The sequence below is a fragment of the Narcine bancroftii genome, chromosome 12, assembly GCF_036971445.1.
Source record: "Narcine bancroftii isolate sNarBan1 chromosome 12, sNarBan1.hap1, whole genome shotgun sequence".
Lineage (NCBI taxonomy): Eukaryota > Metazoa > Chordata > Chondrichthyes > Torpediniformes > Narcinidae > Narcine > Narcine bancroftii.
Genome location: NC_091480.1, coordinates 98,091,492 through 98,107,850, shown reverse-complemented (window position 1 = coordinate 98,107,850; position 16,359 = coordinate 98,091,492). Strand labels below are relative to the sequence as shown.

The window sequence follows — 16,359 nt, the reverse complement described above, 5'->3', positions numbered from 1 at the left end:
CTCCTCTAAACTTTTTTCCACTCACCTTAAACAGAAAGAACCACAGAACACTATAGCCAATAAACAGGCCCTTTGGTCCATCTACATTTTAATTTTTAATTTAGTCATACAGCACAGTAGCAGACCATTTCGGCCCAGGAGTCTGTACTGGGGGTGGCAGGCGAGAATTCTACCACTGAACCACCAATGCTATGTACCTTGGGTGTGGGTTAATTGGGCGGAACGGGCTCATGGGGCCGAAATGGTCTGTTACTGTGCTGTATGTCCAAATTAAAAATGAATAAGTTGGCCACTCCTGATCTAGCCTGTGCCAAACTATTATTCTGCTTAGCTCTAGTCCCATTACCTGCACCTGGACCATCCATGTGCCTATCCAAATTTTTCTTAAATGTCCAAATGGAGAAGTCCTTTGGCAATTGCTATTGTTGTGGAGGGAAAAGGTGCTGGCTATGCCCTTCATGACCTCATCTGCCTCTGTTAAGTCACATCTCATCCTTAATTTTTCCAAAGAGAAAAGAGCAATATATGTTCTCCACTCCACGCAACATGCTGGTAAATCTTCCCTGCACCCTCTTCTAAACTTGCACATCCTTCCTGCAATGAGGTGACCAGAACTGAACACAATACACCAAGTGTGGTCTTGCCGGAGTTTTAGAGAGCTGCAGCATTACCTCACGACTCTTGAACTCAATCCCCTGACTAACGAAGGCCAATGCACCAAATGCCTTTTTAACCACTTTATCACCTGCACAGCAATTAAGGGATTATCTGGTCAGAGAATGAAAATAGCACCATTATCATTCTGAGTGGAGCAACGGCATTATATATTCCTGTCAAACAAAAAAAGATGGGGATTAGCAAATACACAAAATTGCTGGAGAAACTCAGCAGGTCTCGCAGCACCTCGGGCCTACTTTTGTATCCATATATTCTAGCCTGCTGGGCAGTCTGATAACCACCATTTACACCAGGTTGTTCAGGGGAGTCATTCATTCATGTGGTCTCACCCTATCAGAGGTACTCCATTTCTTCAATCCACTCCTCCCCCATCTTCTCTCCTGCTGGAAACTTTTCCCAGTTTTAAGAAAGGATCCCAGACCCCAAAACTGAACATCTCCTGTTTCTAGAATTTTATGTTTTTGTCTCAGATTTTCAGTATTGCAGCTTTTTAAAATTATTTCAGGAACTTTCTCCTTGGATTTAACATGATCTTTAATTTCTCTTGTAATCCGTGGATAAACCACTTTTCCTGGTTACTTTTGGGCCCTAAAGAAATGCATATTTAATGCAAATCATGCGTCATTTGTTTAAATGCTAGCCTCTCCATATCTACACCCTTTAACATTCTTTCCCAGTTTATCCCAGCCAACCTCTCCTTCATTCCCTCATGGTTTCTGTTCAGATAGAAAACCTACTTTCAAATCGAACTGCGTCATTTTCAAATCTACTGTAAAATTCCATAATATTATGTTCACTCTTTTACAACCCCCACAGTGGTTCTCAACCAGTGGGCCACAGCATGCTTCCATGTGGGTCTTTAAACATATTAAATAAAATACTTTAAATTAGATAAAGGTGTGTTTATTTCAGAGCTGTCTTTGACTTGAAAATGTTGCTCAGCAATTGCCACTAGAGGGCCATGGCCTGTTAGGCTGGAAACTAGCTGGGCCTTAGATCAAAAAAGGTTGAGAACCATTGCTTGCAACAAGATCATGAATCGACCTTTTCCTATTGTACAGTGCTAGATTTCTCGGATTAGTTCCTCAAATTATGATCCAGAAACCTGTCACATACATATTCCATCTTTTGTACTGTTGGAGCTTGTGCTAATTTGTTGCGTCCACGCAGAAATTATACATTACTCTGACTACGTGAACTTCGAATTTCCTGCTTTATAACGTGCTCTACAGACAACTATCCTTCAGAGGGTGATAGACAATTCCCTCCAGTGCCTTCTGACCCCTGCCATTTCTCAGCTCCACCCAAACGGACACTAATTCTACACATGATCTGTTGAGCAAATTCCCAATACAACGACAGCACTGATATCAATAACAGTGGTGAGAGCTGAGAGTGGAGGCTTGTGATCAGTGGGGGACTACAGGGATTGGTGCTGGGTCCACTGTTGCTGGAACACATATCGATGTCTTGGATGTAGGTGGCACAATTAGTGAGTTTGCGGATCTCCATTAAACCAGTGAGACCCTTATGCATTCAGTTGGTTTTCTTACTGTGGATCCTTGTTCTCTCAACTTCCAGACCAATCCACCACGTGACCATAAGACATAGGAGCGGAATCAGGCCATTGGACCCATCTGCCCAACCATTCCATCATGGCCGATTTACCTTCCTCTTCAACCCCATTCTCCTACCTTCTCACCTTGATTTCCTTCCTGATCATATCTACCTCTGGTTAAATATCCCCCAATGACTTGGCTTCCACGGCTATCCGTGGTAACGAATTCCACAGATTCACCCCCGACCCAGGTAAAGAAATTCCTTCTCATCTCTGTTCTAAAGGGCGTTTCAGTATTCTGAGACTGCCCTCTGGTTCCAGACTCTCCCACCTTAGGAAACATCCTCTCCACGTCCACTCTATCCAGGCCTTTCAGTATTCGATATGTTTCAATAAGATCCCCCTCATTCTTCTAAACACCAGTGAGTAAAATCGCGGAGCTATCAAACACTCCTCATATGAAACCCTTTCACTCCAGGATCATGCTTGTTAACCTCCTCTGGACCCTCTCCAATGCCGACACATCCTTCCTTGTTTCTTAACAAGGTCTCTAGCCTTATCAAAAGCCTCAGTAAAGTTCAGGAAGACAACTTCCACCCTGCCCTCTAGAAAAAGCTCAATCAAATTTGTGAGACGTGATCTCACACACCAAAGCCATGCTGGCTATCCCGAATCAGTCCTTGCTTTTCAAATTGCAAACAAGGGGTGTAACATGTTGTTACAGCGCCAGCGATCCATGTTCAAATCCGGAGCTGTTTGTAAGGAGTTTTCATGTTCTCCCTGTGTCTGTGTGCATTTCCTCTCGATGCTCTGGTTTCCTCTCAGCTTACAAGATGAGGATTATAGGTCAATTGGGTGTATTTGTGGGCAGCACAGGCTTGTGGGCCAGAAGGGCTTGTAACCGTGCTCTATGAACATCTAAATTTAAATCCTGTCAGAATCCCTTCCCATCACTGCTGTAAGGTTCCTGGCTTTTCTCTGCTGCCCTTCTTAAGTTAAGGCACAATTTTAGCTGTCCTCCAGTCTTCCAGTACCTCACCTGTGACTAATAGATACGATTGAGGAGGATGAAGAGTGAAACTGACTGTACTTGGGTGAAGAGATGGTGATGGGGAAGGGAAGATATACATGGTGGTGGCATCACATTGGTGGTGATGGGAATTACGCAATCTTGTTCTGAACGTCAACAAGACCAATGTGCCGAGGGCCCAAGCACCTGTCTGCATTGATGGGATGGAGGTGGAGAGAGTCAGAATCTTCACGTTCCTGGGAATTTATATCTCAAAGAAAACCATTGTTGGAGCCAGCACATCTAGGAAACCATGAAGAAGGTGGACCTTCCTAAAGAGGCTGAAGGAGATTTGGCATGTTGTCCGATACTCTGTCAGGGACATTGTGGAAAGTAAACTGACTAGTTCCATTCTCAAGAACTCAGGAAGTCACACACAGTGTTCTTTATGTAGCAAAGATAAAGATACATAACCATCAACCTTTCGGGCCTGAGCCCTACATCAAGGGATGAACTAAAAGCAGGCAAGCGCCAAACTGGCTGCACCACAGCTAGGTCTGGTAATTCGACTAACCAGGAACGCAGAAGGCTGCAAAATGTACCCAACAATGACCAGGACCATCACATGCTCCGACCTGCCAGCTATCAAATGCATCTGCGAGATGCTGCCCCGGGAAGGCAGCCAACAACATAAAGGACCCCTTTCTCGTTGGTCACAACTTCTTCTCTCTGCTACCTTTAGGTAGAAGGTACAGAAGCCTGAAACCCAGCACCTCTAGGTTCAAGAACAGCTATCAGACTCTTAAACCTTCCCTTGGTGGACTAATCAGGGACAGGTCGGACACTAGAAAAGGACTATCTGCACTTTACTTCAGACTAGGAGAGCTAAATATTTATTATCTATCTATTTTTGTATATTTATTGTCTCTTTTTAATTCTATTTCACCGGTTAAGTATACTAATGGAGTTCTTTTTATATATTTTTTTAAACAAAGTACCTGTCCAGCCGCAGCAAGTAAGAATGTCAGTGAATATGTACATTGTACAATGTGTATGACAATAAATTTTTAATGATTGTCTGTGGATGATGGTGTGGTAGAGGTGAGGCCCGGTCACTGTCCCCTAGCTGGACAGAGAGGGGGGAGTGAGCAGAAGTAGAGGAAATAGTATACATGTGGTTGAGAACTTTGGCAGCCCTGGGGATAAGGGAAGCCACAACCGAAGCAAAACAAAGAGTCCTCAGAGGCAGCAGTGTGGACGAAGCCTGAGAAAATCAAAGTCCACACAGGAAGCGGCGCAAGGGATGGTGCAGGGAGAAGGGCAGTGACCAGCGGAAGCCTGTGTCCGCACTGACACGGAGATGGAGGAATGGGGAAAGTGTCCCCAGAGTGCAGGGGTGGTCTAGATCTGGCTGGGAATGTGTGGGTGAATTAAATGGATTAGTGTAAATGGGTGTCTGGTGGTCAACATGGACTCGATGGTCTAAAGGGCCTGTTTCTGAGCTACAAGACCCTACGAGTTGGAGTCAGTCCAGGTAAACACGAGAGTAGGGTGGATCTGGTAGCACAAGCCATGAAACATCTGAGCTTGGGAAGCAGTATTAATGCAGTGATCACTGGACCAGGTAGAGAAGTGGGTGAGACGGTGTGAGAACATCTTTCCCCAACCACTCCCCCCCCAATATAATGTTCAACTGCACGTCCTCTCCCTTTTATTCTTAAGCCCTTGACCATTGTTTCTATCTCAGCTTAATATTTCATCTCCCTGTGTTTCAAGTTAATGCACTAGAATCTCTCCAACCTTGACGGACTGGGGGTGGGGGGGTTGTTAACTGATGCGTGATTGACAGCTATCCTTCATTTTTCCCTTTATGTTGCGACTGAGAGCAAATTCCAAGCAGCATATATCAGGTCAAAATGAGAGGGCACAACATTGACCTCTCACAGCTGTCCAGCCTCTTGAATAAATCACAGTTCCAATCTGGTTTATTTCTAAAATAGTGAAAGCTGTTGATTTTTTTTTAAACTGGATCTCATTCATGCTATTTAACATCTGGCTCATGATTGAGAAATCTTTGTTCACATCCTTGCCCAGTCCCCTCTAACCTTTGATGTCAGAATTGACCTTTATCCTGGTCTCATGCCCCTGCCTGCTTTCTTTTGCTGGTTTGGCCATTCTTGTTGGCGCCGTGATCAGCTCAAGCTCAAATTTTCAGATGCATTCCCTTCCAGACTCCTTCTGCTATGTGGCTACAACACACTGACTTCTGTGGTATTCCAACTGACCACATATTTCTAATGTTGCCACAAAGGTTCTCCATATGTTTTCAATCAGGATGCTTTCAACAGTTCTTGCATGCAATGCCACTAATATCCAGCAGTGGCCGCCCTAATGCACCTTTGCTTCAGACCATAAACTTCAAGAACAGAATCTACTGTCATGAACAAGTTGTGAAATTTGGTGTTTCCAGCAACATCTTTTAATGCAAATGTTCATATTATAAACCACCTTAAAACAATAAATCTTTAAAAAACCCCAAAACTGCACAGAAATTAAGGCAGTGTCTTCGGAATTAGGGGTTACGGGGAGAAGGCGGGGACGGGGTACTGAACTTTAAGATCAGCCACGATCTCGTTGAATGGCGGAGCAGGCTCGAAGGGCCGAATGACCTACTCCTGCTCCTATCTTCTATGTTTCTGTTATGTTTCATTGTTCATTCAGGAATCTGATGGCCGCAGGGAAGAAGCTGTCCTTGTGCTGTTAAAATTGAGCCCACGTTCATCACTTCAGCTGGTAGCTCGTTCCACACTCCCGCCACTCTCTGTGAAGAAGTTCCATTCCCCCTAAACCTTTCCCCTTTCAATGACAGACTTCACAGCCATCAGTGCAACAAATTCCACACATTCACCACCCTATGACTGAAGAAATTTCTCCTCCTCTCTGCTTTAAAGGGACCTTCTTTTATTCTGTGCCCTTTTGTCCCAGACTCTCCCACTGCTGGAAACATCTTCTCTACGTCCACTCTATCCAGCCCTTTCAATACCTGGTCAGTTTCAATGAGATCCCCCCACCCCCCCCCCCCCCCATCCTTCTAAACTCCAGCGAGAACAGATCCAGAACTGACAAATTATCCTCATGTGTTAACCCTCTCATCCCCAGGACCCCACTTGTAAACCTCTTCTGGACCTTCTCCAACACCAGCACTTTGGATATGGGGCCCAAAACTGCTCACAGTACCCCAGATGTGGTCTCACCAATGCCTTGTAAAGCATTAGCTTGCTAATAGCCAAATATTTGCCTCTTCTCCAACCAACATCATCCTCAGCTACATTACTACCCCACAGAGCATCGTGTCCCCTGGCCTGAGAACTCCTGGGCATAAATATTCCCCCCCACCACCCGTGCATTGAAGCTCAGGCTGTGGCAGGACTCAGGCATGGAGCCCTCACTCTGCATGCCTGAACCTCTGCCCTCTGCTAAAGTTCCGTCACCAATGGCTGGGTGTGGAGAGCCTGCCTGTGATTGAGAAAGGCCAATGAGACATGGGGCTGCAGCTTGCCATTGGTGGGAGATTCTGAGGTCTCTCTCATCAGACCTGGTGACAAGAGGAGAGGGCACTGCTGGTCCCCTGCTGTGGTCGGTGTTCACCGTGCAACACTACGCCACTCATCCCAGCACTGAGCAGCCCCTCCTCTCACCCTGACAGCCCTCCCATGGAGCCTCTCCACGCCAAGCCAGCTCTGTCTATGATGCCCTAATAACCCCTAACAGTGCTGACTATTAGGAGCACGTGCCAGGTGCCAACTTGGTGTGTGTTCAGCGAATTTCCAACTCAATCTACAAGTTTGTTGCCTTGTGGGGATACAAAGGTTCTCAGTCTGAGCAGAGATAGGGTATTAGAATGCAGGGCATGGTTAATATAACAGTTAACCCAATATTATTACAGTGACAGCGACCAGGGTTTGAATCCAGCACTGTCTGAAAAGGAGCTTGTATATTCTCCACGTGTCTGCATAGGTTCAACTGGCCACTGCGGTTTCCTTCCACCCTCCAAAACGTACGAGGTGGGCAGGTTAATTGGGTGCACTGGGCCGGCACGGGTTTCAGTGGGAGGAATCAGCTTCTACTGTGTTCGAAATAAATTTCAATTTAAAACTTAAACTCTATAGCCACACAAAAATCTGGAGGTTGGGAATGTTGGCCAGGGTTGCAGGTCTGGAATATGCTCTTGCAGCCACCTCCTTCGACAGCAGAATGCAAAAGGCACCTGGCATTCCTAGGCAGTCTGATCTCAGGAGCTAAGCAGGCTCAGGCCTGGCCAGTCCTTGGAGGGGACACCAAGTGCTGTAGGTTTCTGTGAGGGGCACTGGACAAAGTGGCGACTCCCTATTTACCTTACGGTCGACCAAGGTTAAAGAATTTCATGTATGTTAACATTCTAAACGTAGAATTATGTGACAATAATGGAACCTTTACCTTTTTACCTTTAATATCATGTGTCATTGAATGTGAAGTCCACATTCTATCCTCTGCCACTGTGCTAAAGGCCATACAAGAGGCCATGTGAAAGCAGCTTGGCCTTCCCCTCCATTCCCAACACTCAGCTGATTTCAGAAGCTGGGAATGACTTGCATCCACCAACGACTGGCCCGCGCGGCACTTGAGTTTTCCCGACGCGATTGCTCTCCGCGGATCCCCCTCCCTCCTGTCACCGCCCTGGTCTTACCTTTGCGGATTTTGCAGATCCAGTCCAGCTGAATCTCACACCGCACGGCGCGCCACAGCGAGGAGGCGATATCCGTGATCGCGCAGCGGCGAATGTTGTCATCGTCGTAGGTATCGCGTCCAAAGTTGTTGTACGAATACTGTGCGAGAAGGAAGTGGGGTTCAAACGATGCCTGCACAATGATCTGCATTCTTTCACGGTTCAAAGAATGAGGGGGTGATCTTATTACAGCCTATGACATTCTGAGGGATGGTGACAGGGGTGAAGGTCGAGACACCTCCACTTGTGGGGAGTTGGCACGGAAGAGTTCAAGTATGTTACCATCTGACTGCACATCTACAACCAAACAAACCAGTGTTTCTTCAGACCATAGTACACACACAATACATAGCAAATAATAATCACATATACATAAACATAGTAGCATCAGTGACCCAGGTTAAAACCCTCCCTGTAAGGAGTTTCTACGTTCTCTCTGCAACCTGCGTGGTTCTTTTTCTGGTTTTCTCCCACCCTCCAAAATGTATGGGTTTTTTTTGGTTAATTGAGTGGTTTTATGGTGCGCTATGTCTACATCTTTTACAAAATGTCAATATTTAGGAAGAGGGGATGAGACCCAGGGCAGGTCTCCAAGATTGCGGGCAAGTCTCTCTTTTTTTTGAATATTTTGATTTTTATCAACAAACTGTACCAAAATTACCATCACAGATAAATAATTAAATGTGAATTAATGTTCCAAATATAGGCCCTATCCGTCAGCCCCTCATCAAAACCCAAAATAAATGAAGAAAAAAAGAGAAGGAAAAAGGAAGAGAAGAAAGGAGCTGTCGAGATCTGAAATCCAATTCAACAAAAAAAACGAGGCCCAATATTTTTATCTAGATCCCAGTAAAAGGAAGAAAGTAAAGGGAAGAAAAATAAATAGAACAAATATTTATTAAGTATTCAACCCTACACTTTGTAGGTAAGGTTCCCCGACCTACAAAAACACGTTGTACTTATTCCCTAAATTGTACATGATTTTCTCCAGCGGAATACAACTGTGTATTCCAACAGGCTATTTCCAAGAGCAAATCAGACTTCCAGGTAATTGCGATACATCTTCTGGCCACTGCAATTTCAGTAAACTCTAATTGGTCAGCCTTATCTTAGATCTTGCATTTTGTGGGCCAGTCTTCATGGCCCAAGTAATCTACACCCGCTTGAATTCAGAGTCTTCTGTCCTTCCCAACCCAGGGATAGGTCATGGTGATGAAGTCACAGCAAAACTTGCATTGATATTGACCATTGCCAAAGGTGTTTCATTGCAAAACAGGCAGATTACATTTGGCACTGGTCCATACTGGTAGACATTAGATCCTTGTGTTCAGACATAATTTAAAGAGTTAATTCCAAACTTCGGGCTATGCTTCTGAGGTCAACAAGGTTGGAGCAAAGGGGTGCCAAGTAGTGAGAATTGGGGGAATATGGGGGGACGGTCAACAATTCATCCTCATACCACAAGGTAAGGCCTTGCTTCATTGCTGACTGGATTACCCATTGCCAGTATCAGAATCAAACACTCCCACACAAACGCATTCCTTCTGCATGGGCATTAGATGCTGTGTAAAGTACTCTGGCAGTTTGACTCGGAATGCGCAGTCTTTGAGTGATGTTTAAGGGTCAATATTGTTGACAGATTCCCAAACCGTCAGCATTTAACCATGACTAAAATTCTGCCAAAGGGCGCTGAGTTAGCCCACTACATGCCGCAGGCTCGTTCAGATACTCACTCCTGTCCCATCACTCCAGGTCCAGCTCCAGTCTGCCCCAGGGTTCCGTCGATTCAGCCCAAGCCAGAACCAATGATACTCATGATCCTCCGACTCTCTACGAAACAGGAACACAGGGTGACAGATCCAACTAATGATCCCACACCCATTTCCCCACCTTCATCCTCAAAGAGTTGCCTAGAAGATCACGTAACAAGTTACCTTGAAACAATCCAGAGTCACTGTAGTAAGAAATCCAAGAGTGCGCGGGGAAGGATGACCCGGCTGTTAGATAACCAAAGTATTGTCTCTGCCTGCGTGCCACAAGGAACGGGCCATGTGATGGACGGAGCTAGACAAATGATCGGGCCACGGAAGGGTGGAGAGAAGTGACCGGGATATAAATGGGTGAGCACATCCGCAATGAGGTCTCTTGGATTTGGGCTCAGCCCAGGTGAGGCTGCAGTTGGAATGGGAAACTGCAATTAAAGAGGCTGAGGTGTACTTCAGATATCATTCCCACTTGTAACTCACCAATCAAGTGTGTTGCGCGCAGCACTGGGTTTGCAAGGCTTGTTCTCAGCAGGTCCGTGAACAGTCCTGCTTAAGGTTGAAGTGCAAAGTTGCATGCTGCTAGTTCAAAACCAAGGAGCTAATTGTTGACTCCAGGAAGGGAAAACCAGATCTAGTGATCACTGGGGGAATCAGAGGAAATCTAAATTCCTGGGAGTCACTATCTTAGAGGACCTTTCCTGGACCCAACATAACGTCATTGTGAAGAAAGCATGTCAGTGCCTCTACTTTCTCAGATTTGATACAACATTGGAAACCTTGGCAAACTTCTGGAGATGTGTAGTGGAAAGTGTCCTGACCAGCGATATCATGACCTGTATAGGGATATCTCTGAGCATAAAGCCCTGCAGAAGGTAGTGGGCAGAGCCCAGTACATCACAAGCAAGAAGAAATCTACAGGGAACACTGCCATCCTGGAGCAGCAGCAATCATCTACCAGGACAGGATCTGTCCTCGCTGCTGTCATCAAGAGGTATAGGTGCCACAAGATTCATACAATGAGATACAGAAATTGTTGGACACTCAGTGACTCTGGGAAGACTCAGTAGTTCTGGGGGAACTATCTTCTGCTTCTCTTTCTCTGACTGTAGGGAGCGCCAGGCAATTTCTGCTGATGGTGAATTTTGGACTGCCTTACAGTAGACTAAAGGAAGTTTTGTGTAATATTACATTTTCTGTTTTATTACAAGACAATAAAAGAATCTTGAGTTTCTACCCCTCCACTATCAGACTCCAAAACAACCGACTCAATCAGAGATTCATTTTAAGACTCTTGGCGCATTATTTATCAGTTAAGTTTTTTGTCTGAATTTGCACAGACAGTTTGTTTACATTTTTTATTTGTTTGCATGTCTCTCTTTGAATACATACCTTTTGCACCATAAGACATTAATGGTGCAAGCAAAGGATTGAATCCATGTCTGTGCTTTCTTAAGGGACTCATCGTTTCCATAAAAAGCCTTGTAAGAGAATAAGACCTTGAAGGAAAAATAAACTGTGCACCCCAAAGAAACCCAATCCCCACCATAAAAACTCTTCAAAATGACTCACCCAAATATTTCATGGACCAGTTTTTCAGCAAACTTCTCCTCCTCAAAGGTGCTGATGCTGAGTAAGTGGGCGCCCTGCTCGTGGCAGAACATGTGCGCCTGTACCCAGTTCTTCTTAACGTGAATGGTGTTGGAGTGAAATACCTGCATGGGACAAGGAGACAAAGGAGGACAATTCTGCGCACTGTGGACAACACATGAAGAACGCAATTCAGAACATCAGAAACCACAGGCAACGTGACCTGCACAGGCCAGAAATGGGACGTTTGGGTAGGATTAACCATATAACAATTGCAGCCTAGAAACAGGCCCTTCCAGTGATGACATTATAGCTGCATTCCCCAGATAGCAAATAAGAGCCTTGGGTCAACAATCCTATAACGATGACCAGTTGTCCTTGGACATGTCTGGTTCACTGATGTCCTTCAGGGAAGGAAATCTGCTGCCCTAGCCTGGTCTGGATCTCTCTGTGTAAATCCCTTTGCGGATTACATCAAAAAACACCCTCTAAAATGGCCTTATTTTACCCCCATCACCATCCCAAAGCAGTTATGGAGAAATGCGTGTTGCCCTTACCAATGACACCCAAACCTTGAGAAGTGAAAGAACACACAACTTGTTTGCCTCTCTCTTTCCTCATCCCTCTGTCTCCTTCCCTCCAGCTCTCTTGCCCCATCACCTCAGGTTTTTTTCTCTTGTCCCATCTCACTTGTATCCACCTATGGCCTCTTACCTGTGCTCCTCTCCTCTCCCAGCCTACTTATTCAGATGCCTGTCTGCTTTTTGCTCACATCTTGACGAAGGACTTGGGCCCAAAGAGTTGGCTACCTTTTGTTGCCTATAAATGGTACGTGACCTGCTGAGTTCACCAGCACTTCTTCAGATGGTGCCGTAAAAATAATTGTTTCTATTTCCCCACATTCTCTTCACGTCACCAAGCAGGCCGACACAACGCAGTAGGTAATGGATGATCAGAAGCGTCAGCCAAGCCATAAAAGACGTCATGACATCGAGGATGAGCTGGCCTGCCTTCTTCTCTGCCTATCAATCAATGCCACCAAAATACCTCAATTCCTGTATGCTCTTCTTGTCAATGCGATCAGATCAAAGGAACATCACTGGCTGGGGAACGACTTCAGACAGCATGAGGTTGCTATACAAAGGCAGCTTGTTCTTTTTGAGAGTATCCAAAGCATCCTCAGTAGAAGTAGGCCTTAATGAGTAACTGTGAGATATGGTTTGCTCACACAATGCAGGATGACAAATCCGATTCTCCAGGGAAGTATTCACATTCTTTAGAGAGCAGGAGGAAACCCACACAGGAACGGGGAGAATGTGCAAACTCCTTACACCGAACGCCAGGTTTGAACCCAGGCCGCTGGTGCTGTAATAGCATTGCGCTAACCGCCACTCTAACTGTGCCACCCAGCTGGTAGAGTGGATCTGGTGAAGGTGAGAGCATCTCAGAAAGGGAACAAGGACAGGCAATGTTGGTTGAGCTCATTCGTCTGTGTGGCCAGCTGCTCAAAGGGCAAAGGTTGTGGAGTTTTGCAGCCAGAGTGGAATTGTGGCAAGTTATTCTAATGCGAGTCCCACCCTCAATTGATTAAACACTGTATGAATGAGCGAGAGTGTGATGGGGTCTTGGCCTATCAGATTAACAATGAAGCTTCGTCCTATTGAGTGGCCAATTTGTCTGTCAGGCTGAGCCTGCTCAGAGGGCCAGACTGTTTTCTCAGAGAAGTAGCAGAGTGACCTTGACGACTATCACTAGGTTTCTGAGCCTTCCTGATTTTGCTGGTAAATCTTTTCTCAATATGCCCAGACCCGTCTTTGCTACCATGACCGAGGCTTCTCATGTGTACAGTTTTGTTTTTGTTGCTCTACCAATGAGTGGTGGTTCTCCCGGCCCGCAGTAAAATGAGTTGCAGGGTTATATGTGATGTCACGTATGAATTCTGACAATAAATCTGAAATCCCTATTCGATCTTCCACACTTTCCCCAGCTGAGAGAGAGCTTCACACAAATGTGAAAAATCAAGATAATTACAAATAGTCTCATTCAAACTCTGGAATAATGAGAATGAATTTATTGTCATACACATTCTACAATGCACATATGCCCAGAAATCTTACTTGCTGCAGCCAAATAGATATTTCTAAAGAACAGCTATAATAGTAAACAGTGAATGAAATTGAAACAGACAATAAGTACATAAGACAGATGAGAAATATTCACAGTGATTCTTGTGCCAAAAAAGGGACTTGCATTAGTGCAGACAGTTTAAGATTAATGAAGAAATGAGAGGTCCATGAGTCTATTGCTGTTGGAAAGAAACTGTTCTTGAACCGAGAGGTGCTCATGTTCAGGTTTCTATTTAATTTTTAAAATTTAATTTAGACACATAGCACAGTTACAGGCCCTTCAGCCCACGTGTGCGTGCCGCTCAATTACATCCAATTGAACTACACCTGTATTATTTTTGAACGGTGGGAGGAAACTGGAGCCCACCGGAGGAAACCCACGCAGACACTGGGATAACGTACAAATTCCTTACGGACAGCGCCAGATTCGAACTCGGGTCACTGGTGCTGTAACAGCGTTGCGCTAACCGCTACACTAACCGTACCCAAAGGTAGCAATGAGAAGAGGTTGCGATGAGATTGGTGGTCTTTATGATGACGGCTGCCTCCTAGATGTCTGCAAAGGATAGGAGGGCGGAGCCAGTGATCGACTTGGCTATGGTTGCTACCTTCCACAACCTTCTGCGTTCCTGGGCACTTGAATTTCCAAGCCAGGCTGCAATAAACAAGTGGTTGCTGCAGGAACTCAGCAGGTCAGGTAGTATCCGAGGTTAGAAAGGGTCAGTTGACATTTTGGGCCCGGACCCTTTCTCAAGTCCAAGATTTTTAAAAAAAGGTGAAGTCACATCTACAAAGATGGAAAGAAGCTGGGTGACAGGACCAGTGGTATGAGAGGTGGAGACAGGTAGCGGGAGAGACGACAAGGAAGGTGGGAAGGGAGAAAAGTTAGAGAGAGGGGATAAAGTAAAAATAAGAGGTAAAGAAGGAAACAGTGGAACTAGATGGGAGTGAGGGGGGTCTCTGAAAACTGGAAGAATGGATATTGATCTTTCCAGTATAATCATACCTGCACCCCCATCTGGTTCCACGGCTTACACTTTACCTACTCCTGTTCTTTATTCCCCTCCTAACCTTTCTTTCCCCCACCCTCAGTGTTAATTCTCTCTGCTTCTCACTCTCCTATCACCTCTGGGATCCTCCTCCAGCTTCTTTCTCCCTTTAACTAGTTCTTTATCTTAGCCTTGTTGGAGTGCCCTGACTCAAAACATTGGCTGTCCATTTCTACCCAGGGATGCTGCTTGACCTGTTGAGTTCCTGTAGCAGCTCTCTGTAGCTTCTGAAACTTGACTGCTCCACTTGTTCCTTCACGGATACTCTTCCTACATCCTCTGACGCATGCAGTCTGTTTACTGAGGCTACTCATGATGGGGAAGGGCATGTATACCTCCACTGTACCCCGTCCACTGGCCTGTTAGAATTCTGTAGTGCCCACTGTAGAGCTCGTCGAAAGAATCAAAGACTTGTTGATCCAAACCAAGGCTTTTATTAGCAAAAGACAGGAGCTCTTCACAGGTGGCTGACCAGTCTGGAATGATCCGACCTGGCTAGGGACACAACCCTTTAAGGCCAGGACAGTAGGCGTGGCTAAGCTCTCAGCCAATCGCTGTAAGCACAGTCTAGATAATGTAACTATATACACTATGTACATTGGTGATAGGTCTGTACTATCACAACCCACCTTTCAGTACTATCCAGCAGTAAATTTCAATTTCACATACATAATTCCCCGAAAGCAGTGTCAGAGGTAGATAGAGCTGTAAAGAGATCTTTAGATACGTTATCCTTCAGAGATCAAAGTACTGAGTACAGAAGTTGAGATGTTATGGAAAATTGTACAAGACATTGGTGAGGCCAAATTTGGAGGATTGTGTGCAGTTTTGGTCACTTAACTACAGGAAAGGTATCAATAAGATTGAAAGCGTGCAGAGAAGATTGACAAGGATGTTATCCAGACTTGAGGAATTGAGTTACAGGGAAAGGTGAAACAGGTTAGGACTTTATTCCCTGGAATATCAGAAAATGAAGGGAGTTTTAATAGAGGTAAACAAAGTTATGAAGGGTATAGATAGAGTTAATGCAAGCAGCCCATTTCCAATGAGGTTGGGTGAGACAAGAACCAGAGAACATGGGTTAAGGTGAAAGGCGTGATTTTAATCGGAAACATGCAGGGGATCTTCTTAATGCAGAGAGGGGTGGGACGCGCTCCCAGCTAAAGTGGTGAATGCAGGCTCAATTTTGACATTTAAGAAAAATGTGGACAGGTACATGGAAGGGAGGGGTATGGAGGGATTTGGTCAGTGGGACTAAACAGAGTAGTTTGGAATGGACTAGGTGGGCTGAAGGACCTGTTTCTGAGCTGTATTTTCATGATTCTTTGACAATGCAAGCACATTGGAACAGAAAACAAAATAATGGGATGTTGCCAAAAATTTTTCTTTTTTATTCATTTGAAATTTTCCTGTGGTTATAAAACAGCTTCCATGGAAGACAAAGATGGCTGTGAAATGTGTGATGAAACCTGCAGGAAGATTTCCAACAGCTATTGGCAACCCTGCCAACACTCCACTTGGCATATTTCAGTAATTGAGGGAGAGGTCACTATTGGAATAGTTTTCCTCAATTACACTCTTGCTGCAAAACTGCTTCAGCCGAGAGCACACAGAAGGTACTTGTTACTGTATTCCCATTGAGTGGCTCCATCAAGCATTGCTCAAGGCGAGGAGACGAGATGTGTGGCATTATTTGGGCCTCACACATTTCAATCATTCCATTTTTACAACTGCTGTTTATCTTCCTCTCTGCCAGAAGCTTCTGGCAAATCCATTCCCCCTGAACCCTTAAATAATCAACCACAAGGTCCACAAAATCAG

General features: G+C 45.2%; 1 protein-coding gene across 1 annotated transcript in view; it reads right to left on the bottom strand.

Annotated features, from left to right (window-relative positions):
• Positions 1–16,359, bottom strand: part of mrc2 (mannose receptor, C-type 2) — a 134,971-nt gene that overhangs the window by 40,168 nt on the left and 78,444 nt on the right. Inside the window, exons 12-14 of the mRNA XM_069905084.1 lie at positions 11,346–11,488; positions 9,744–9,840; positions 7,972–8,110 (exon numbers count right to left, since the gene is read on the bottom strand). Of these exons, the coding sequence (XP_069761185.1) occupies positions 7,972–8,110; positions 9,744–9,840; positions 11,346–11,488 (379 nt within the window). The remainder of the gene's footprint in view (positions 1–7,971; positions 8,111–9,743; positions 9,841–11,345; positions 11,489–16,359) is intronic.